This window comes from Protopterus annectens, chromosome 7.part0 (assembly GCF_019279795.1).
Source record: "Protopterus annectens isolate FY-2018-M chromosome 7.part0, PAN1.0, whole genome shotgun sequence".
Lineage (NCBI taxonomy): Eukaryota > Metazoa > Chordata > Ceratodontiformes > Protopteridae > Protopterus > Protopterus annectens.
Genome location: NC_056739.1, coordinates 124,226,542 through 124,251,579, shown reverse-complemented (window position 1 = coordinate 124,251,579; position 25,038 = coordinate 124,226,542). Strand labels below are relative to the sequence as shown.

Sequence of the window (25,038 nt, the reverse complement as noted above, 5' to 3'; positions counted from 1 at the left end):
TTTCCTTGCTTTAGAAGGTGCTTTAGTTTTTGCCTTTGAAGCTGAAGTTGGTTTAATGTATAGATGTTTAGGTCTGAATACAACCTCAGAAGCTGGTGCCTGCCCAGTTGCTCTGGACCAATCTGAGAGAATAGTGTCAGAGGCTCCAATACCTCGAGTTTCCAGCGGCATAGCAGACTCCACGTGGGAGTCGGTAGCAGCCTGCGACTCTAAAGTAGCGGGTGTCAGGGGCTGCGAAAGCACCTCACTGAGAACCGGCGACTGGCTTAGGAGAAGCTTAATCGCCGATTTTGGGCCTCTGTTTATCTCTCTCCTTTTCTTTGCGTGTTTTGTGAACTCCGGTAGTCAGATGGCTATCAGACGACATTTCTGGACAATTAAACCGGCGTCCAAAATAGTTTAAAGCAAAATCATACCAACGCTTAATAGTGCGTTGGTTCAATCTAGCACAAAACCGACAACCAGAAACGTTATGATCAGGGCCTAGGCAAGGAATACAGTAAGAGTGAAAGTCCTTATGAGGTATTTGCTTTCGACCAGAAATACAATTTACTTTTTCTGACATCAGTCTGGAGCAAGAAAAAAAAAAAAGTTTCCCCTACGGTGTACTTAGCTTTATTGAAGGCTTTGGATCTGAAACTCGAACACAAAAATCTCAGGAGTCAGCCGACCGGCATTTACGAACTGCTTCTGCTTCAGGCACTGCGCGGCAAGAAAGACTGAAGAAAATGGTGTCGGAAGAAAGACTGAAGAAAATGGTGTCGGCTGCTTCTTTTATACCCATGACAACCTGATGTCAGGGAAGGGGCAACGGCAGCCGATGCAGGACCCAAGACTTTGGAATTCAGGCCGACAGACTGCAACCTGCCAGCAGGATTACCCAAATGTAATGACTGCAACAGTGAAACACAAAGATCATCATGCAGCCGATGCCATTACATCAGTTTTTCTTACCCCAGATGTCAGGTGCCTCCCTAATGGAGAGCAAATAAACACGAACACAAAAAAGTATACCTCCAACCAAAAGCAAATACACCAAAAAGGCTTTTAAGCATAGTAAAGGAAAGCAGAGGTATAGCCAGAAAAAACTAGGGGGCTGGAGGGAGGTTAACCAGGACTGCAACACTGAATACACACTAACATCTACATTTATGGTAAGTGTACACAACTGTACCATGTTCTTTGTGTTTCACTGTTGCAGTCATTACATTTGGGTAGATTCCCAAAGCTATGGTTGGGAGGAGGAGTTTGTACAGCATTAGGGCCAGCTATGAGGCCGTGCAAGACAGCAGCGGCAAAGCCAGCTCCGGATTTAGAGAAAATTGGTAAATGATCATGCTTGGTGAAAGTATTACAGAACTCCAGGTAGCAGCTTCTAGGATATCCCTGGTAGGACCACCTCTGAGAAAAGGCTGCAGAAGTAGATGCAGCCCTTGTGGAGCGAGATCTGATCCCCTGGGGGATAGGTTTTCCATGGTGCTTATAGCAGAAATTAATGCAATGGCTTATCCATTTAGAAATGGTTTTGAAACAGCCTTCCCCTCTGCCCCTTTAGCAATTGTTCAGATTTTCTTTGAGATTTAGTCCTGTCCAAGTAGAATCCAAGTGGTCTGTGCACATCCAAGGAATACAGAATCCGTTCCCCTTTGTTCTGTGGATTGGGAAAGAAGGTTGGCAAATGAATGGACTGATTAAGAGGCACACTGGAAACCACCTTGGGCATGAAGGATGGATTGGTCCTGAGAGATACCCTGTCCGATGAAAGATTATGAAAGGCTCCACTGCCATAAGGGCCTGTAATTCAGATATACTTCTAGCTGAAGTGATTGCTAAAAAGGAAGGCTGTTTTCCAAGAAATACATTTTAAGTCTGCAGTAGCAGCTGGCTCGAAAGGAGGTAGAGTGAGTTTCTCCAAAACACAGTTAAGGTCCCAGGCAGAGGAAGGAGCTCTCCTGGGTGGTCTCAAGTTTTTTGCCCCTCTGAGATACTGCTTGAGAAGAGGGGTGGTTCTGTGTTGTAGTGAGCTGAAGTAGCTGAGGCATGGATTTTAATGCAGGAAAAAGACAGGCCCTTGTGCAGCATCTCAAAGTATTGCAAAATCTGAGGTAAATTGGGCGCTGTTGTGCTCATCCCTAAAGACTGGTTCCAGGCACAGAATCTTTTCCATTTGTCAGCATAAGATTTTCTAGTAATAGGTCTCCTCGCCTCCAAGATGACATCCATCACAGGTTTGCTGAGGGACGAGAAGGGTGAATTTAAGTAATTAGCCAGGCTGCAAGATTCAATGTTGGAAGCTGAGGGCGCAGAATTTTTCTCCTGCTGAGACAGCAGGGAAGGGGTGTGAGGCAGGTGCCATGGAGATATTTGTGACACTGCGCAGGAGGGGGTACCAGTGTTGGCGCAGCCAGTCTGGAGCAACCAAAATCATCCTTGGTTTTCCTGCTTGACTTTTAGTAGAACTTTTGGAGAGCAGAGGTAGAGGGGGAAAGGCGTAGACTGTTTTTCCAGCTGAAGGACAGAGCATCCACTTTCCAGGCTAGTTTGTGATGAGTCCTTGTGCAAAACTTGCCCAACTGGTATCTCTGGGGGGAAGCAAATAGATCCATGTCTGGGCTCCCCCATTCGCTTGTCAACATGTTGAAAATCTGTGGTTCCAGTTTCCACTCGTGTGGGTCCATTAAGTTTCTGCTTAGTCTGCCAGTGTATTCAATTTTCCTGGCAGGAATTGAGCTTGAAAGTGCACTTGGTAGCTCAAGGCTGTGTTCCACAATGCCATGGCTAGTCTGCAGAGGGGGTAGGAATGTGTACCCCCCTGCTTGTTTATGTACCACATAACCGTGGTGTTGTCAGCATTAGTTGTCCTGGAAGAATGTAGTCCTTGAAGGCTGACCGAGCATTCTGAACAGCTAACATTTCTTTTTGATTGATATGTAGGTGCATTTGATTTTGGTTATTTTGGCCTGAATGCACTTCCCTGCCAGGTGAACCCCCCCCATGCATAATCTGATGCATCTGTAGTTAGGGTTTGGGCGGCAGGGGGTAGTGTGAATGGTAGCCCCTTGTTTTGGAGGCATGCCTCTGTCCACCATAGGAACTCCAGGCGTAGGCAAGGTATGATGGGAATAATTGTTTCCAGGCTGTGACCATGCTGACTCCACAGACTTTTTAGATACCACTGTAGTTTCCTCATATGCAGTCTTGCATATGGAATTAGAAGAATGCAGGAGACCATGAACCCCAAGGCTTGCAGTATTTGTCTAGCACATAGCAGGGTTTTTAAGTTACCAAATGAATTTGCTTCTCTGGCGTGAGGAAAGCCATCTGGGCAGTTGTATGCAAGCTTGCACCCAGGAATGTAATCTGTTGACAGGGTACAAGTTGTGATTTCATTTTGTTTATGGTGTACCCCAGACAAGTTAGAACCCTTTTTACAAATGCCAGATGATTTAAAAGTATGCCCTGACTTTCTGCCTGAATTAGACAATCGTCCAGGTATGGATATATTTGAATATTTCTTTGCCTGCAAAATGCAATTACTGGAGCCAGGCACTTTGTGAATCCCCTGGGCGCAGTAGATAAGCCAAAGGGCAGCGCAGAGAACTGATAATGCAAGTAGCCTGCTTTGAAGAGTAGGTATATTCTGCAAGATTCCCTGATTGGGATGTGCAGGTATGCCTCTTTTAAATCTAGAGTTGCCAACCAGGCATATTTGCCTAGCATAGGGAGCAACTGGTGAAGAGTCAACATCTTGAATTTTGGAATCTCCAGAAAGGTGTTTAGAGTAGACAGGTCCAGGATTGGACGCCATGATTTGTCTTTTCTGGGTACCAGAAAAAGCCTGGAATAGAAACCTTGTCCCTTTTCCTCTTCTGGGGCCAGCTGAATAGCCCCCATGCTTAAGAGGGAAAGTACTTGTTTTTGAGCCTCTGCCCACTAATTTGGGGGCAGGTCTGGCCACCAGTTTGGTGTTGGCAACATGTGGAAATGAAATCTGTATCCCTGGGACACTATATTTAAAGCCCATTTGTCCTGGGTTATGAGTTCCCAGTTCTTTGCATGAAGAGCAATCTTTCCCTGCAAAGGGGCAGTTAAAAGATAAGTGCTTGGGAATTTTAAAAGAAGTCATTTGGACTGTACCATGGGGGGAGGGGGGGTCTTGTTATTTCTAGTTTTGGAAGTGGAGGCCCCCCCCCCCCCACTGCTTAGTCCTGAGGGTCCCCTGGGACTGAAACCTGGGGTTTTTGCTGTGTCTAGGCTTGGGAGGATCTGAAGTGGCTGGAAAGGACCAGTTCTTAGTAGGCCAGTGCCTACTAAATCCTGGAGGTTGCACTTTTAAGAAATCTTTAGCAGTTTGCATAGATTTAGCTTTATCTTCCATCTTTTTAAAAACTTCTTCAGCCTTATTGCCAAACAGGCAGTCCTGATTTAGAGGAGGAATGGGTCTCAGTAGAGGCCTGTGAATCAGATGTAGCGGGCATCAGGGACTGCGAAAGCGCCTCACCGAGTACCGGCAAACTAGTGACTGGCTTAGAAGAGTCGTCTGCGGTTTTGGACCACGGCGGCCTGTGTCGGTCTTTATCTTTGCGTTTTTTCAGAATCCCAGTAGTCGGATGGCTAACAGATGACATTTCAGGATAATTAAACTGAGAAAGTACAATTTTGTACCTACCATAAATGTAGATGTTAGAGTGTTCACCCTGCTGCAGTCATCACACTTGGGTTATCCTGTCGTCAGGCGGTCCTGCAGTCGGCCGGATTTCCAAAGTCTTGGTCCGACATCTGTTGCTGTCGCTTCATCCCTGACTTCAGTGCGCCAGGGGTATATATATATTGCAACAGACACTATTTTCTTCAGTTTTTCTTGCCCCAGATGACAGGTGCCCCCTAAAGGGTGATCAGAATTAGTACCAAATGGTGTGAACACTGCACAAACACAAAATCCCTTCAGCTATAAGCAAATACATCAGTAAGGCATAGCAGAGATTTAGCCAGTAGATCAGAGGGGATGGAGGGAGGGTAACCTGGACTGCAGCAGGGTGAACACTAACATCTACATTTATGGTAGGTACAAAACTGTACTATGTTCATCATGTTACCCTGCTGCAGTCATCACACTTGGGTAGAATCCCAAAGCTAAGGTAGGGGGGAGGTATCGTAGAGTTAGTGGAGGCAATGAGGCCCTGCAGAACTGCAGTGGCGAAGCCCGCCCTGGACTTAGAGTAAAGAGGTAAGTGGTAGTGTTTGGTGAAGGTGTGCATAGAACTCCAAGTTGCAGGTTCTAAAATTTCCTTGGTAGGAACCCCCCTTAGAAAGGCTGTAGAGGTATCTGTTGCCCTGGTAGAGTGGGATCTAATGGTAGGAGGAAAGTACAGTTTTGTACCTACCATAAATGTAGATGTCCGATAGGTATGCATCTGCAGTCATCACATATGGGTTGTCCTGCCTCAGGCAGCCCTTCGGTCGGCCGGATTCCAAAGTCAGGGTCTGGCCTCGGCTGATGTCGCACTTTCCCCGACGTCAGAGCGCCTGGGGTATAAAAGCATTAGCCGACGCCATTTTCCTCAGTTTTTCTTGCCCCAGATGCCAGGTGCCCTCTAAGGAAGGCTAAAATTTTGAGATATGCATTGCAAAAACAAATCCAAACATGCACAGTACTATAAAAACAAATACACCATAATAGATCCCCCCAAGCTAGCTATAAGAGGGGTAAGTACCCAAGAAGTATACCACAGAGGGGAAGGAGGGAGGGTAAACCTGACTGCAGATGCATACCTATCGGACATCTACATTTATGGTAGGTACAAAACTGTACTATGTCCTTCAAGGATGCATCTGCAGTCATCACATATGGGTAGAATACCATAGCCAATCTGGGGGTGGAGGTACTAAGTAAAGGATGGTGTAGCTAAGCAAAGCCTGCTCTGGATCTGGAGTATAAAGGTAAATTGTAATGCTTGGCAAATGTATGCACGGAGCACCATGTAGCAGCTTCTAAAATGTCCTTGGTAGCCACCCCTCTTAGGAAGGCTGTGGTGGTGGCTGTGGCTCTCGTGGAATGAGGTCTAATGTCAGCTGGCACAGTTTTTCCATGGAAGGAGTAACAAAAACGAATGCAATTTCCTATCCATTTTGAAATTGTCTGTCTGGAAATTGCTTTTCCTTGCGCCCCAGCAGCATATGCTACAAACAGCTGGTCAGTCTTTCTGTAACTTTTAGTTCTGTCCAAGTAGTAGCGCAACTGTCTGTGTATGTCCAGGGTGTGCAGAAGTTTCTCCCCTTTATTTTGTGGTTGTGCTTATAAAGTGCATTTGTGTAGGATTCAGCAGTCGTACCTCTGTTATCCGTGTGCATGGGTGTCGTGAAGTTCACCACTTCTGTCTTAAGCGTGAAGTTGGCTTTAACGTTCTTTCACAGGAAAGACTGCCTGCTCAAACTGCTGTAAAGGATCTATAAACGCACCAATAAACTGTAGGCATATTAAGAAAAATGCTACGTCTTACCATAGCAAATAAGCTCAGGGCATTAGCTGAGTCAGAGATGCAGGACAAACAGTGTAATCCCTAATTTTAAAGGGACTGGATATACAAAATATTCTACCATAGCCCAGGAATCTATGTATACCGCCTCCAACAGATCAGTAAACCTTCAGAGAAAACAAAAAGGACAAACTGTTTTGAGGGAGACATGGCCCAGTGTTAAGAAATGCCCACCGTCTTTGCACATCGTGAATCCTCACTTACCTACCAACCCCGTGTTTTTTTTTTAATAACTGGGAAGGTGAGCTGGCCTATGGACACCTTTTCGGACATGACCAGGACCAGAATCGGAGAAAGTATGCAATGTACATTTAGAATGTTCAGAACAATTTACTGACAGAGAACCCATTAAACCATGGCAGCAGAAGCAAAAACATTCAAATGACAAAGATTTAAAACTGGTGATGGTACAATGTTAGAGTGGAGGCATAAAGCAAGCTTGAAAGGAAGACAAACAAATGAAATTACTCAGATAAAGTCAAGCGGAGAAATGAACAAGTAGGAAACAAACCTGTTCAGTTAATTTTCTTAAAATCACATCTACAGATTATGGGAAGTGAATACTGTACAAATGCATTAAACACTTCCATGTCCACGAACCACTTATCCATGACCAGATTAAATGTCAGCTTAACTACTAAATAAAATTTAGTGTTCTACACAAAGGAAAACTTCAATAAAAAGGGCCAAACTTACCAAGGCTGGGAGGAGGAGGAATCAAGGCACTGCCAGGGGGCGGAGCTCCAGGGAATGGCGAAGGTGGAATCTTGCCCTGCTGGAACGCAGCCGCTAAGTGAGAACACAGAAAATGTTATTGTCTAATCAAGAGGTGTACTCTCCATGCTCTTAAATTTAAATGCAATAAAAAATTACTTTTCATGACGATATTAACAACAAATTTAGCATAGTCAAGCAAGGATGAAAGGATGCCATAACGGACACACCAAACTAACAGGTTTTGATGCATGCCAATTTGTGCAATACTAATGCCTCTGCATAGTTATAACTAAAAACAAAACTCCTTATGCAAGCTGCCACACATACGAATTATAGCCAATGTACACCACAGCAGTCTGTCATTCCATGACACAAAATGGACAGTCTGTCCACTGCCTTAAAAGGGCAGCTTCCTGGATTTGACAGCCACTCACAGAAAGCAAAACTTTAGTTGCATCTAGCTTGGCTCCTTCTGCATTATTTGACAGGCAATACTCCAAGTTGTGCTAATAAGGGGGTTTAAAATTATTGCCTTTATGTCAATAGGCCTATCGCTTGCTAATTTAGGCAACTCAACAGTGACCATTCACAACAGCTCTCAAACAATTTAATTTCTGTTAGTCAGCAGGAACTTCAGGGTATCTAGGCATTGGACGTCTCTTAAAATCAAGTGGCTACGTCAAACTAAGTGCATAAGGGCTGTGGAGGGGAAAATGCTTATGGCTGCCTAGCATGCACTGCAAAAATTAGAAGTTATGTACCTACCATAACGTTCCATGTTAGTTGTCTTCTCGCCTTCTTTCTTGCTGGATGGGTTCGGAGCTGAACCTCGGCTCCGACTTGGCCACTCAAAGCTTGAGAGCTAGTTCCACCGGCTCGAGGCTCCCCTATATCCCACAATGCTAGACGGTAACTCCTCAGATCTCGTTTGTAAGCTAGGCCCAGCTAGAAAAATTCCATTATATGGAAAAGGATAAAAAGGTCACAAAACAAACTCCTCTAGGTCTGTCCAGGCTAGGAGGAAGGAGGGGACGGACGCAAGAAAGAAGGCGAGAAGAAGACAACTAACATGGAACGTTATGGTAGGTACATAACTTCTAAATGTTAAGTTGTCTATCTCGCCTTCATTCTTGCTGGATGGGACCGCGTCCCTAGCACCTTGTCCCGGGTGGCCTATCAGAACAGACTCTTGAATACAGTGGAACCAAAGTTGGCTCGGTCCCTAGAGGCTAAGTCCAACTTATAATGAGAAATGAAAGTATGGGGAGAAGCCCAAGTAGCTGCAGAACAAATCAAATCAATAGGCAGTCTGTCTTGGAAAGCTATAGATGTGGCTAAAGCTCTAGTTGAATGAGCCCTGGGTTTGGTTGGCAACTGTTGATGTCTGATCCCATACACAAAGGTGATCAACGAAGTAAGCCATCTAGAAAGAGATACCTTAGAAACTGGAAGGCCCATTCTACCTTCTGCATAGGAAACAAACACTTGATCAGACTTCCTGAATTGTTTGGTCCTGTCTAAATAGTACCCAAGTTGACGAACGTCTAACCAATGTAATTTTTGTTCTGATCGGTTGGAATAGTTAGGAAAGAACACCGGAAGATCAATGGTTTGATTCAAATTTGCCGGTGAAGCTACCTTAGGCAAAAAAGACTGGTTAGTACGCAAGGACACCCTATCCTTATGAAACAAGAGATAAGGGGATCGACTACACAGAGCATGGAGTTCAGAGACTCTTCTGGCTGAAGTAATAGCTACCAAAAAGAGTGTTTTCCAAGATAGTAACTTCATTGAGCATGAAGCCACAGGTTCAAAGGGGGGAAGAATTAAAGACGCTAGAACCAGGTTGAGATCCCATTGAGGAGGAGGATCCCTGATAGGTGGTTTGAGGAGAAAAACTCCCTTTAAAAAGGCTTTGCAGAGTTTGAGAGACATAATGGAGGACTCAGACTCCAATATGAAAGTTCGATACTGCTGCCAATTGAACTTTGATGGTAGACGGAGATGAACCAGAGTGGAAAAGTTCGACTAGAAAGTCTAAAACTGATTGAATGGAAGCAGTGAAAGGATCTATATCCTTTGACTGCGCCCAACAGGAAAAACGTTTCCACTTACTATGATAAATCTTCTGAGTGGAAGACTTCTGAGAGGCTATCAAAATATCTCGAACTGAATGAGATATTAGAGGAAGCCTGGCTAGAGTTGGAATTGGAGGAACCACGCTGTGAGGTTCAGAGAAGGGAGGGAGTGGTGCAACTGACCCGACTGATGGGTCAAGAGGTCTGGAACTGGGTCCAGATGCCAAGGTTGCTCCAACAGATAACGGTGGAGAAATGGGAACCAAACCTGTCGAGGCCAGTAAGGGGCAATGAGGATCATGGAAGCTTTCTGAGCGATGGCTTTCTGTATTAGTTGAGATATCAGTGGGAAGGGGGGAAAAGCATACAGAAGTCCACGGGGCCAATCGTGGACTAGAGCGTCTCTGCTGGGGTGGCCTGGTTGGGGAAAGAGGGTGAAAAAATCGTCGCACTTGCTGTTTTGGGGAGTAGCAAAAAGGTCGCAGCAAGGCCGGCCCCACTTTCGAAAAACTTTCCCCAACACTGAATTCTTCAGAGACCACTCGTGAGGCATGAGAATAGCTCTGCTCAATTTGTCCGCAATCACACTGGACTTCCCGGGAATGTGCGTTGCTAACAGAAACCGCTGAGAAGAAATCGTCCATTGCCACAGTCTGAGTGCCTCTCGACATAGGGGGTAGGATCTGGTTCTGCCTTGTTTGTTGATGTACCACACTACAGACATATTTGTCTGCCTGAATTGCTATAGTTCCTTTGGGAAGAGAGTCTTGTAGGGCTTGCAACGCTAGCACCACTGCTCTCATCTCTAGAACGTTTATGTGCAAGTGGCGTTCGAAAGGTTGCCACGTGCCCTGGACCGTCCTGCCCTGGTAATGCCCCCCCCACCCGATCAGGGAGGCGTCCGTTGTCAGAGTAGCAACCGGAGGGGGAGGAACAAAGGGTCTCCCCAGAAAGAGTTGGGGGGATGTGATCCACCAAGAAAGAAGATTCCTGCACGATTGTGTTATCGCAATGGAATGGGACATTGGAAGCTGTTGGTATGACCATTGTGTGAAGAGCATCCATTGTAAAATTCTCATGTGAAATCGGGCTAAAGGGAGGAGAGGGATAGCAGCCGCCATTATCCCCAATACCTTTAGGATCAGCCTGACTTTGATCTTGTTGCTCTGCAAGACAAGGGAGACTTGTCTGTGTATGTCTGCTATTCTCTGGTCTGTGAGTGTGGCTGACATGTTGACTGTGTCTAGATTTGCACCTATGAAGGTAATAACACGACAAGGCGACAAGACAGACTTTTCGTAATTTATTGAAATGCCTAGTGTTTGACGTGTGAAAAGTGTAATCTCTGGCAAGAAGCAGAAGATGCTTGGTGGGGGCTGTAAGGAGCCAGTCGTCTAAATACAGAAACACTTGGAATCCTTGTAGTCTCAGATGAGAGGCGACCACTGCCATGCATTTGGTAAACACTCGGGGGGGCTGTAGTGAGTCCAAAGGGCAGGGCCCTGAATTGGAAATGACTGGTTCCCAGCTTGAAGCGGAGGAATCTCCTGGAGCGTCGACTCATTCTGATAGTACGCATCCTGGAGATCTATAGAGCACATCCAGTTGTCCCGCCCCAAAAGGGGTAGAATGGACTGCAGCGTGACCATCCGAAACTTTGTTTTCTTGAGAAACTTGTTCAAGTTGCTGAGATCCAAAATGGGTCTCCAGTCCCCTGTTTTCTTTGGAACCAAAAAGAATTTGGAGTAGATTCCGGATCCTTGTTGGTCTGCTGGAACTGGTTGAATGTCTCTTTTTGCAAGCAGCTTTGAAATTTCTAGTGCTGCTTGCTCCCTTTGACTGGGTGGAACGTCTGGAAGGGATTTTTTGGATTGCTTTGGAATGAGAAAGAATGGGATTCTGTAGCCTTCGGAAATGATAGACTGTACCCACTTGTCTTGAGTTAGGGATAGCCAGGCTTCTGGGTACAGAGATAATCTTCCCCCGACTGCCTCCGAAGGTGGAGTCGGGCAATCCCTCAGGGATGCTGAAAGGGCTTGTCTGAGAAAGTTTCTAGACTGTCCTGATTCTGCGGGCCCCCTCTGCCTCCAGGACAGAGTCTACCATTATTGTTCCCCCCTCTGCCTCTAGAGGGGAACAGACTCTGTGCGTCAGGCAAATCTTCCTGAGATGGTTTGCGGAACCACACCTTTCCCCCCTTCTGGCCTAGAAGGAGTAGAAAAACGGACTCCCACGGCATAGAGAGTCTTGCCTTCAGTCTCGCACCTAGTCAGGGTTTCCTTCACTTGAGGACCAAAGAGGGATGATCCATCAAACGGGGAATTAGTGAAGGACGCCTTGAAAGGGTCCGCAAAATTACATAGCCGCATCCAGGCGTGCCGACGTAAGGCCACACCTGTACCTGCCGCTCTACTCGCTCCATCCGCCGCATACGAAAGGAGGCGCATGGAGGAGTTAACTAATGAGTTGAGGGTCGCCAGCTGAGAGTTCATCCTATCCTGAAAACCCGCAGCTGTTGGATCCTTTAACATTTCGCTCGCTTCCTTGAGCAAATCTCTCTGGAGACTAGTGAAATGACACAGGTAATTCAGCGAGCGCATAGAAAAGGTCGCAGACGAGAACATCCGCTTCCCGTACCTGTCCATAGTCCTAGACTCCTTGTTAGGAGGATGGACAGGCACTGAAGGATCAGCTAAGCTCCTTCTTGGTGGCCGCAGCCACCACCATAGCATCCACAGAGATGCCGTTGGTCAAGAATTCTTTGTCCTTGGGAGCAGTGATAAATTTTGATGGTCTCCTGGGGGTGGGGTCCACACAGTCAGGAGCCATCCAGGCCTTCTTTGCCACCACTTGCATAAGGGGGTCAAAGGGAGGGGACACCCAGGAGGTGGAAGGGCGAGAGCCAAACGCCTCAAGATACACTGATTCATCCTCTGAAGGGTTGAGGGCTGGCCAATTCCCCCTCTTTTTTTAAGATCTCTAGGATGTCTGCAAGAGAGACATCTTCAGAGGAGGAACGAGGGGAAACTTCAGAATCCTCTAAATCAGTGTCAGAGGTGACAGACTCAGGGGAGTCTATGTGCTTCCTCTTGCACTGCCTCTTCCTAGGAGGCTCTCCTACCGGGTCAGGAGAGGCCTCGGAAGAGGAGATGATCCCCACTGGGGATACTTGAGGAGCTGGCTCTCTATGATCCGGGATGAGGGAGTGAGCAGAAATCACCGGAGGCACCGTGGAGGGAGGGGCAGATGGAGCAGACTGTGGAGTTGAACCAGGTTCTAACACGCTCCTCATGACCTCTAAAGCACCCCGGTCAGGCAGAGCCAGAGGTCTCCGCTCTGAAAAGCTGGAAACCTCCCCCGGCACAGACAGTGATGGCTCTGAGGCCGATGTCGGAGCCGAACTCACCAGCACCGAAGCACCGAGAGAGAGAGCGGGGTTGGACAAGGGTCGGATGCCACTCGCCCCCTCGGAGCTGACGAGGGAAGTCCGGCACCGAGATTCCTCCAAGGAAGATATCGGAGCAGACGACTGTACCGACAACGGTATCGGTTCCGACGCAGCCACAGTCTCGGGTCCAAGCCGCCCCGGCTCCGAACTCAAGGGAGTCAGAGGAGGAACATTCTGAGTGATGGGATTAGCCATCAACTGTTGAGTCGGGCTTTGAAGCATCTGGGCCAGTGCCTCGGACTTAAGTTGACTCACTACCCTCTGAAGGTCATGACCTGATAGCCTCGACGACCTAGAGGAGTGAGATCTATGGCTCCATTCAGACAACAACGGTGATGCTGGAGCCGAATGAACGGAGCCGATAGATGGTGACCAGGACCTTTTTCTGGAGGTCGGTTCCGACAATCTGATCGGAGCCGACTCACCGGTGTCTACCTCGGCTCCGGCCAGAGCCGAGGAAATAGTAGAGACATGAGTTCGAGAATCATCGGCTCCAGCCGGAGCCGATGTTCGAACAGCCTTCGAAACCCCAGAAGACTACTACGATACCGGAGCCGATGGTCTGGCAGGCTTTGAGGGTTTCCCCGAAGATTGAGTCGGGGGGACCCTAAGGCTTCAATAAGCCCCTTAGAATGAGCTTATTTTTACACTCCTGCAGGACTCTAGGGCTGAAGCCATGGCAAACAGCACATGAGTCCTGCAGGTGCAAAAGGTCCCAGGCAGTATACACAAGAAGTGTGACCGTCTGTCAGAGACATCTTCTGACAGCATGAGTCACACTTCTTAAAGCCCGAGACCTTTGATTCTTTAGACATCTCTAAAGAAGAAAAGTGTAATCTCACACACACACACACCCCGATTACACTTATTGAAATTTAGATTAAATTAAATTAGTAAGTAATTTAGAAAATTAAATCCCTACAAAAACACAGTCACTCCAACTACTAGGAAGGGAGGGGGACTGGGCCTAAGGGCCCAAGGGAAGAACTCTAGTGAGTTTGGAAAAGTGGAAAATTTGGAAAGGAATGGTAAGAAACTACCTAATTTAGAAAATAATGAAGAAAAACTAACTTAAAAGGGGGTCTAAGATTAAACTTAGTCTTAACTAACCTGACGAGCCGGTTGAAGAGCACCTCGATCGCTATAGCGGCAAATGAGATCTGAGGAGTTACCACCTAGCATTGTGGGATATAGGGGAGCCTCGAGCCGGTGGAACTAGCTCTCGAGCTTTTAGAGTGGCCGAATCGGAGCCGAGGTTCGGCTCCGAACCCATCCAGCAAGAATGAAGGCGAGATAGACAACTTAACATCACAATTTTTACTAGCTTGTCATATCCTCAGTCATTTTCAAGCTAGACTGCCAAGGGAAATTCTGTGAAAAACACTACACCGGAGATGCTTTTTTGCAATGAGTGAACTAAGCAGCATTTATTTCCCTTAACACAGTCAAGGCCAAGTAACTCTCTGCATGGCACTGAAGCATGACATTTGCCAGCTGTTATCCTGCCACTGCTGCAACAACTTTCTGCAGTAACAGCCTAATACTATGGACAAAAAAAAAGTTAAACTGAAAGAAAAGCACACAGTCTTTGCTCACAAAACTTTATTCTACACTACCAAAACATAAATTCCAGAGTTTAGGTGGATTTTTGCTTATCTGAAAAGAGTAGCTTGATTACCCACCTTTTGCAAATGAAGAAAAAAAAATATGCCTCATTTTAGCTCGAGGTAATTCAACTTCTGCAAAACTACCTCTTGAAATGCACGTCTACAGTTTTAACATCCTTCTAAAGGGGAAATTACGTAGATGAGCAAAACACCCTAAAAGGAAATTTAGCAAAAGAATGATCCACACACAAGCAGCATTCAGTGCTCAGGCCCACAAATAAGCATTTGCCAACCCACTTTATGGCAAACCACAGGACATGTGACTGGGAACCTTTCCCAAAGACCTTTAACGTACAGTGGATTGCTGCCGAAAATACTTTACTCCGTATGCCAATTTAGTAGTCTGTCTCACACATAAAAGAGGTTACCTCCGACTGGCACATGCACCACACTAACACAGATGGATAAAACCCATAAATACTTGAAAAGCATACCAAACTCAACTTTCCTGAAATGAAAGTTATGTACTTTTAAGATATTGATATTGGCAGTTAACTAAGTTACCCCTAGAAGGTACAGTTGTATGAAATGTTGCCGTAACAGTATATGTCCTTCTCTTAATTGTTGTATTATTCAAACTGTGGGATCTCATTCAGAGGATAGTCCCATGTCTGGCCAGTATATCAAAGCCTTTAAAAGCCTTGATAGGTTCATACCTCAGACGTATGCTCAGCGTAGACCATAAAAGTGATGTACAAATGCAAACTCAGAAATGAAGTGCCCCAGGAGAAACAGCAACATGTACATCCAGGGGGAAAAGATGCCGAAAGGGAAAGGTAAAAATCCCTTGGTCAAACAGATATTCAACAGAAAAGGGCAGAAAAGGGGGTAGAAGGTAGGGATTGAACACTGCAATAGTGAAGAGAAGGACATTTACCATTGTGGCAAGATTTTACACAACTGTGCCATAGTTACAGTACTCATAACCAATGGGAGAGTAAAAAGCTACTGCAAGGAAGGGGAAGAGGAAGGCAAAGAGGAAAGTACAGTTTTGTACCTACCATAAATGTAGATGTTAGAGTGCTCATACAGCTGCAGTCATTACAGATGGGTTATCCTGCCGTCAGGCAGGTCCTCGGTTGGCAGAATTCCAAAGTCTAGGTCCGGCGTCTGTCGTCGCTTCTTCCCTGACGTCAGTGCGGTAGGGGTATAAAAGAGGCAGCCAACGCCATTTTCTTCAGTTTTTCTTGCCCCAGATGTCAGGTGCCCCCAGAAGGAAGGCAAAACATAATATTATGCAAACATGCAAGGTAGATAAATCAAAAACAGTAGTTGCAAGCAAATACACCACAAAAGAATACCCCAATTAGGTTGTATGATAAAGGTGTTTGTCATAAGGCCTGTCCTAAGAGGGGATGGTGGGAGGGTAACCACTGCAGCTGTATGAGCACTCTAACATCTACATTTATGGTAGGTACAAAACTGTACTATGTTCATCGTGCATACAACTGCAGTCATTACAGATGGGTAGAATCCCAAAGCTAAGTAAAGGTGGTAGGCACTAAGTGGAACTAGGAGGGGCGAGGATGCCCTGCAGGATTGCTGCGGCAAAGCCCGCTCTAGATTGAGTATAGTGGAAGGTGGTAGTGCTTGGAGAAAGTGTGCACTGAACTCCAAGTAGCTGCTTCCAAAATGTCCTTGGTAGGGACCCCCCTGAGGAAAGCTGCAGAGGTAGCTGTAGCCCTGGTGGAGTAGGGTCTGATGTATACAGGTACAGATTTTTCCATGAAATGATAAACAAAAGCGTATGCAGTGGGCTATCCATTTTGAAATTGTCTGTTTGGAAATAGCCTTTCCTTGAGCACCTGTAGCATAGGACACAAAGAGCTGCTCAGATTTCCTGAATGGCTTTGTTCTGTCCAAGTAATAACGAAGTTGTCTGTGAATGTCCAAGGAATATAGTAGTCTCTCCCCTTTGTTCTGTGGATTTGGATAAAAGGTAAGTAAATGAATTGCCCGATTCAAAGCTACACTGGATACTACCTTTGGCATGAAGGTAGGGTTGGTTCATAAGGAAACGCTGCCCTGATGGAAAATGATGAATGGTTGCACAGCCATGAGGGCCTGTAGTTCCGAAACCCTGTGTGCTGAGGTAATAGCCAGAAAGAAGGCTGTTTTCCATGACAAGTATTGTAGCTCTGTTGAAGAAGCCGGCTCAAAGGGAGGCAGGGTCAGCTTTTACAATACGAAGTTGAGGTCCCAAGGTCCCAAGCTGGGACTGGTGGTTTCCGTGGGGGTTTTATATTTTTTGCCCCTCTGAGGAACTGCAATAAAGGATGTGAGAATAAAGAAGGATCTGTATTGCATTGTGCAGAAATGGCTGAAGCGTGGATCTTGATGGAGGAGAAGGAAAGGCCACTGTTTAACATCTCAGCTAGGTACTGTAAAATTTGAGGTATATTTATTACCCAAGGATTCTGGCCCTTTTCTTGATTCCAGGAACAAAATCGTTTCCATTTGGCGGAGTAGGCTTTTCTAGTAGAGGGTCTTCTGGCCTCCAAGATGACATCCTGCACCTCCTTGGAGAGGAGAGTCTGTTGGGAAATTAAGGTATTCTCCATGCAGCTAGATTTAGGGTTTTGAGCTGGCTGTGAAGGGTTTTGTAGTTGTGCTGGGACAACAGAAGAGGGACTAGAGGTAGGATCCATGGTGGGGAGTGCGTCAGGCTCTTTAGGAGAGGATACCAGTGCTGTTGTGGCCAGTCTGGAGCAATGAGAATCATTTGTGGCCTCTCTGCTCTGGCTTTTAATAGAACTTTGGTCAGTAGAGGAAGAGGAGGGAAGGCATAGACTGTCAATGTTGTCCAATTGAAAGAGTGCGTCCACTTTCCAGGCCTGTGGATGATAGGTCCTTGAACAAAATTTTTCCAACTGGTAATTTCTGTGGGCAGCAAATAGATCTATGTCTGGCTGTCCCCATGCCAGAGTAATTTTTGAGAAAACTTGAGGATGCAACTTCCATTCGTGTGGGTCTGTCATTTCTGCTTAAGTTGTCCGCCAGTGTGTTTTCCTTCCCTGGCAGGAATTGTGCCTGTAGTTGAATTTGCAATTCCAGTGCTGTGTTCCATAGGGTCATGGCTTGCCTGCACAGGGGGTATGAATGAGTTCCCCCCTGTTTATGTACCACATGACTGTGGTGTTGTCTGTCCTTATCAATAACTGGCCTGGATGCAGTAGGTCTTTGAAGGTCATAAGAGCATTTTGCACGGCTAGCATCTCCTTTTGGTTGATGTGTAGGTGCTTCTCTTTTTGGGACCATTTTCCCTGAATGCACTGATCTGCCATGTGCGCTTCCCAGGCATAGTCTGAGGCGTCCGTTGTGATGATTTGAGTTGCTTGAGGTACACAGAAAGGGAGACCTGTGTTTCTTTGGCATGCTTGAGCCCACCACAAAAATTCCTTTTGAAGGCATGGAATGAGTGGTATGTTTCCAAGCTGTGGCTGTGTTGAGACCATAAGTTTTTTTAGGTACCATTGTAGTTTCCTCATATGCAGCTTTGCACATATTAGTAGGATGCAAGATGCCATGAATCCCAGAGCCTGCAGGACTTTCCTTGCAGTTAGTCTGGTGAAAGTTGCCATTTTGTTGAAGTATTGAGACAGTTGCTCTTGTTTGTCTGGCGTGAGGTAGGCCATCTGGGTGGTTGTATTTAAGCTGGCACCCAGGAAAATTATCTGTTGAGAAGGTATTAGTTTTGATTTCTTTTTGTTCACTGTGTATCCCAGGTAGTTTAACAGTTTTATTACAAATGCCAGATGCTGCAGTAGAATGTCCTTGCTGTCCGCTTGGATCAGGCAGTCGTCCAGATATGGGTAGATTTGTATTCCTTGTTGTCTGCAGAAGGCAATTACTGATGCCAGGCATTTCGTAAACACTCTGGGCACAGTAGATAAGCCAAAGGGCAATGCAGAGAATTGGTAATGGGTTGAACCTGCAAGAAATCTGAGGTATCTTCTGCAATCTTGTCTGATGGGGACATGCAGGTATGCCTCCTTGAGGTCCAATGTTACCAGCCAAGACTCCTTGCCCAACATGGGAAGAAGCTGCTGTAATGTGAGCATCTTGAATTTTGGCACCTGTAGATATGTGTTTAGAATGGATAGGTCTAAGATGGGTCTCCAATCTTTGTCTTTCCTTGGTACCAGTCTGGAATAAAAACCTTGACCTTGTTCTTTTGCAGGTACCTCTTGAATGGCTTTCATATCCATGAGAGTGGAAATTTGTCTTTGTGCCTCTGCCCTTTGATTCTGTGGCAGGTTTGGCAAGCCTCTCATTTTTGGAAGTGTGTGAAAGTGGAACCTGTAGCCTCTGTCTATAATGTCCAGAATCCATTTGTCTTTTGTAACAATGTGCCAGTTTTTTGAAAATAATGCCAGTTTTCCGCCCAAAGGTGCTGCCATTAAAGCTTTGTTTGTCAGGCATAGGGGGAAGTCATTGTGTCTGTTTTCTAAATGACTGATCCATCTTCTCCACCTCTTGGGGTTGGTGCTTGCCACTGTCTAGCTCTGTAAGATGTTGTCCTCTACCCCTTGGGTGTCTGTATCTGCCCCTTTGAGGTCTGTCCATGGCTGGAAAGGACCAATTATTTGAAGGCCAGTTTCTGCTGAAGCGTGGAGGTTGTATCTGCAAGAAATCTTTCACTGTTTGCATAGATTTCGCTTTTTCCTCCATTTTCTTTAGCACCTCCTCAGCTTTAACACCAAACAATACATCTTTTTGAAGTGGTGCATCTAATAACTTTGCTTTGACATAATCTGGTAAGGTTTGCTCTGAGCCAAGCATATCTACGTATAACAGATCCTGTGACAGCAGCTCTACATGAGGCCTCTAAAGCATCAAAACCACACTGCAAGGCAGGTTTACCCACTTGCTCTGCTCCATGCAACAAATCCTGCAACTCTTTCAAATCTGGTCGTTCTGTTTGTGTCATTTTGCTTTTCAGCAGAGATAACAAAAACTGTTGGTACTTTAACATATGAAATTGACAGTTTAATGCCCTCATGGTTAAAGTGGCAGATGTATACACCTTTTTCCCCCACCTTTCTAATGCTCTGGAATCTCTCTGAAGGGTAAAGGGTTTTTGGCAGTAGAGGCCTTTATTCCCTTGGGACCCTGTGAAATTGTTTCTGGGTCTGCAGTATGGCTTTTATAAAGGAACTGGTGAGAATCAGGAACCCGGTAATACCAGTCTGGTTTAACAGGGGCTGGAGGTAAAGAATCTGGATTAAGGCTGGCTTGTGTGTACACATCATCCAAAATATCTAAAACAGGAGGGATAGCCAGGGGCCTATGCTGGGGGAGCAGTAGAAATTCCCTGAGCCTTTTCTTGGAATCCGAGTAATCTTGGCCTTCCCAGTGGAAGTGTTCCCTCAATGTATGCAGGGTTTCCCCAAAAGAGTAGTCCTCAGGGGGGAGACAGAGGGAATAGACTCCTCAGCATCAGAGTCTTCTAAAGGGGAATAGGCATAATCCTGGTCCTCAGAATGGTCTGAGGTAACAGAAGCCTGGTCTGAGGAAGGGTAGTCTTCCTCCAATCTGGGTCTTTTGTCAGAGGGGGGTTGAGAACCCCCGAGAGTTATCAAATCCTCAGCCATTTTAAGCATCTGCTATTTAGGCATGGGGCCTTGAGTGGAGGTCTGGGGACCCTGTTTTTTTAGTTTTCATGGCAGCTTTGGATTTAGAGAAGGATTTAATAGAGAAGGTGGAAGGCCTGAAGACACCTTCAGAAATGGCAGGCCTGACTAAATTTTCAGTTTCCCCAAGAGTGGCGTTGGTATCTGCAGTGGGAATAGAGACCAAGGAGCCTGCGACCTCGGGTACTGAAGTCACCGGTAAAATAGTTTCATTGGTAGTCAGGGGCTGCGTAGGCACCTCACTGAGAACCGGTAGTCGGCCTAAGCGTGGTCTCAGTACTCGGTGCAGACCTCGGATGTCGGTCCTTGTCTTTGCGTCTTTTGTTTAAAACTGGTGTCTGAGTATCTGACGACATGATATAATTAAATTTTTTTGCCAAAATAATGAAGGGCGAACTCCACCCGGCGCTTAATAGTGCGCTTGTTGAACCTAGCACAAAAACGGCAGGCCGAGACGTCGTGGTCTGGCCCTAAGCAAGGTATACAGAAAGAGTGGAAATCCTTATGCGGTATTTGCTTCCCACAAGAAATGCAATTATTAACTTTGTCTGACATCGGTCTGAGGCAAGAAAAGTTTCCCTAACGGGGTACTTGGCTTTAAAGATGACTTCGGCTGAAATACTTTCGTAAATCTCAGGAGCTGGCCGACCGGCACTTGCGAACTGCTTCTGATTCAGGCACCGCGCGGCAAGAAAGACTGAAGAAAATGGCGTCAGCTGCCTCTTTTATACCCCTGCCACACTGACGTCAGGGAAGAAGCGACAACCGACGCTGGACCTAGACTTTGGAATTCAGCCGACCGAGGACCCGCCTGACGGCAGGATAACCCATCTGTAATGACTGCAGCTGTATGCACGATTAACATCCCTCCAAAACCCCACGATGGATAGCCTTGAAAAAACCTGCCCTGGCTCTGGAAATGATAAACTTTAATATTTAGTGAAAAGTACAGAAGAGCCCAAGTAGCACCTTCAAGGATGGAATTGGTGTCCAAACCCCTGAAGAATGTCCCAAAGGAGGCTAGTGCCCTGGTAGAATGGGCCTGAACGAAGGCAGAAAGCTGTCTGCATTGAACGTAACAAAAAGAAATGGCTTTCTAAATTCAGGAGGAGATGGTTTGTCTAGAAACTGCAACTGTCCTGGCATTAAAAAAACAAATTGCTTAGTTTTATGTATAGCCTTTATCTTGTCTAAAGACCAGAGCAGTCTATGAAGATCCACGGTGTGAAGAACCTTTTTACTAACAGACTGTGAGAAAGAACAGTGACGGAACCTGGCTAGACTAAGGGACAACTCATTGGATTACCTTGAGCATAAAAAGGAGGATTAGTATGCAGACACCCTGCCCCCAAGAAAAATCCGAAAAAAAAAAAAAAAGAAGAAGTTATGTACTCACCATAGCTTTTTTCTTAGCATCTGCTCCAAGCTCCTCCCCTACCCATAATGCACTGCCATCTCCTACCTTCCCTCAGAGTTTGCTGCAACTAAACACATAAGCAACTCAGCCCAATGAACCAAACCTGTATAGATTGGACAAGGTCCGGGGGACGGAGGGAGGGAAGGTTGCAGAAAAATGAAGTGCAACTACTCAGATGGAACGTTATGTTAAGTACATAACTTCTTTATCTGAAGCAGTTAAATTCATTTTATCTGCAACCTGTGGGACAGAGTCCCCAGCTACTCTAATCCTGGGAAGCCCTTATGGAAGGATATTCCTGAGCACCGCAGAGCCAAAGGATGCTCTACCCCTAGAAATCAGATCTAATTTGTAATGGGAAATGAAGGTATGTGAATTGGCCCAGGTCGCTACTGCACAAATGTCGTCCAAAGGAACCCTAGACCAAAATGTGGCAGAATTCGCCATGGACCTGGTAGAGTGAGCTTTAACAATACCAGGAGGAGATAAACCTTTTGCTTTGTAGACATGCGAAATGCAAAGAATGATCCACCTGGCCAAAGAAACCTTAGAAATAGCCTTTCCCAGAAATAAATTTAGAAAAGGAAACCAACTGGTCAGTCTTGCGGAATGATTTTGTTCTACGAAGACAGAAGTGAAGTTGTCTATGAACATCTAACAAATGAAGTTTGTATTCACCCTTATTTTGGAAATTAGGAAAGAAAACAGACAGATTAATGGACTGGTTTAAGTTTGCTTCAGATGCCACTTTGGGCAAGAAGGAAGGATTAGTATGGAGAGAGACCCTATCTTTATGGAAGACCAAATAAGGAGGCAAAGCAGACAGAGCTTGAAGCTCAGAAAAGTACAGTTTTGTACCTACCATAAATGTAGATGTTCGAAGATCCACATTGCTGCAGTCCTTACTTATGGGTAGTCCGCTGTCCTCGGTCGGCCCGAATACCAAAGTATTAGGCTGACGTCGGTCATGGGCACCTAGATCTGACATCAGAGCGTCAGGGTATAAAGGCGCATGACCGACGTCATATCCTCAGTCTTTTCTTGCCCCAGATGTCAGAAGGCCAAACCAGAAAGGCCACAGCCAAAAACAGAATACCTCCCAAAAACATGCCCAACAACAACCATCACCTAAAGCATAGCACCAAGTCAAACTACAGAGGGAAGGAGGGAGGTAATTGGACTGCAGCAATGTGGATCTTCGAACATCTACATTTATGGTAGGTACAAAACTGTACTATGTTCATCTCACATTGCTGCAGTCCTTACTTATGGGTAGAATCCCAAAGCAACGGGAAAGGGAGGATGGTAAAAATCATAAAGCATTAGGGGCCGCTAAAATGCCCTGTAAAATTGCAGTGGCAAATCCAGCCCTAGACTTAGAATAAAGAGGAAGGTGGTAATGTTTAGAAAAGGTATGCACTGAACTCCAAGTAGCTGCCTCCAAAATGTCTTTTGTAGATACCCCCCTTATAAAGGCCGTAGAAGTAGCAGTAGCCCTAGTGGAATGAGGCCTGATTCCAGCAGGAATCTCCTTACCATGATGGGAATAACAGAAAGAAATACAAAACCCAATCCATTTAGAAATAGTTTGTTTTGAAACAGGTTTACCCTGTGAACCCAAAGCAAAAGAAACAAACAATTGCTGAGACTGTCTGAACTCCTTGGTTCTGCTCAAATAATAACGCAACTGCCTGTGAATATCCAAAGTATGCAAAATTTTCTCCCCTTTATTTTGGGGGTTTGCATAAAAAGTAGGCAAATGAATAGTTTGATTTAAGGCCACACTAGAAAGCACTTTAGGCATAAAGGAAGGATTAGTACACAAAGATACCCTATCCTTATGAAAAATCAGGAAAGGCTCCACTGCCATGAGGGCCTGTAATTCAGAAACCCTTCTTGCAGAGGTAATGGCCAACAAAAAAGCAGTTTTCCATGATAAATACTTTAACTCGGCAGTAGCTGCAGGCTCAAAAGGTTGTAGAGTAAGTTTTTCCAACACAAAATTGAGATCCCAAGCAGGAGTAGGAGCTCTAATGGGGGTCTTATATTCTTTGCCCCTCTAAGAAATTGCTTAAACCAAGGATGAGAGAATAAAGGAGGGTCACAATCATAGTGAGCAGAAATGGCTGCAGCATGGACCTTTATTGAGGAGAAAGACAAACCCTTGTCCAATAACTCAGTAAGATATTGAAGAGCAACACTTAAATCAGGTTTGGAGACATCAAAGTCCTTTCCTTTGCTCCAAATAAAAAATCTCCTCCATTTATCAGCGTAAACTTTCCTGGTACTAGGCCTCCTGGCCTCCAAAATAACATTCAAAACTTGTTGTGGAAGCTGAGACCCTCCAGAGTCTAAAACAGAATATGCCAGGCTGTTAGATGCAGAGACAGCATCTTGACATTGAGGAAGTGACTGTCCTCTTGTGACAAAAGGTGCGGAATCAAAGGCAGAGGCCACGGAGGTTCTCGTACTAAACTCCTCAGTAGTGGGTACCAGTGTTGTCGAGGCCAATCCGGTGCTATCAAAATCATGGTTGGCTTGTCTTGTCTGGCCTTCAAAAGTACCTTGGGAAGAAGAGGCAGAGGTGGAAAGGCATATACATGCAGATTGTTCCAAATGAAAGATAGAGCGTCCACCTTCCAAGCTGTGTGATGAAACATTTTTGTGCAAAACTTTGGCAACTGGTAATTTAGTGGAGAAGCGAACAGATCTATGTCTGGAGTTCCCCATAAAACTGTCAACTGATGAAATACATGAGGATCCAATTTCCACTCGTGAGGATCCACTATTTGTCTGCTCAATACATCTGCTAAGGAGTTCTGTGCTCCTGGTAGAAACCTTGCCTGAAGATTGAGGTGTAGATTGAGAGCAGTTTCCCACAGAATCATCGCTTGCCTGCAAAGAGGGTAAGAATGGGTTCCCCTGCTTGTTGATGTACCACATGACAGTAGTGTTGTCTGTTTGAATCAACACCTGCCCTGGACGAAGTAAATCTTTGAAAGCCATCAATGCAAACTGGACTGCTAACATTTCCTTCAAGTTGATATGCAAATGTTGGAGTTTGACAGGCCACGTGTTTTGCACCCATTTTCCATTGAGGTGTGCTCCCAAGCCTTGTCCGAGGCATCTGTCGTTAGAATCTGACTCGCCTCTGGCGGGTCACAGAGAGTCCCTTGTTTAGGTGACATTCCTGAGCCCACCACAAAAACTCCTTCTGAATGCAAGGTATTATCTGAATGACAGTGTCTAGATCATGGCAGTGCTGTGTCCACACATTTTTGAGATACCATTGAAGCTTCCTCATATGCAATTTGGCATTGGGAAGCACCAGAATACAAGATGCCATGAACCCCAAGGCTTGAAGGACTGTCCTTGCAGTCAGCCTGGACCGTAGAGACATTTGCTGGAAATAAAGAGAAAGGCTTTTTTGTTTGTCCGGGGTCAAAAAAGCCATCTGGGAAGCTGTATTCAGTCTCACACTCAGAAAGCACATGTCCTGAGAGGGTACTAGACTGGACTTTGTTTCGTTCACAGAATACCCT

At 45.7% G+C, this 25,038-nt stretch overlaps 1 protein-coding gene across 1 annotated transcript in view; it reads right to left on the bottom strand.

Annotated features, from left to right (window-relative positions):
• The window catches only part of SNRPC (small nuclear ribonucleoprotein polypeptide C), a 280,157-nt gene that overhangs the window by 73,107 nt on the left and 182,012 nt on the right, over positions 1–25,038 (bottom strand). Inside the window, exon 4 of the mRNA XM_044076559.1 lies at positions 7,233–7,325. Within this exon, the coding sequence (XP_043932494.1) occupies positions 7,233–7,325 (93 nt within the window). The remainder of the gene's footprint in view (positions 1–7,232; positions 7,326–25,038) is intronic.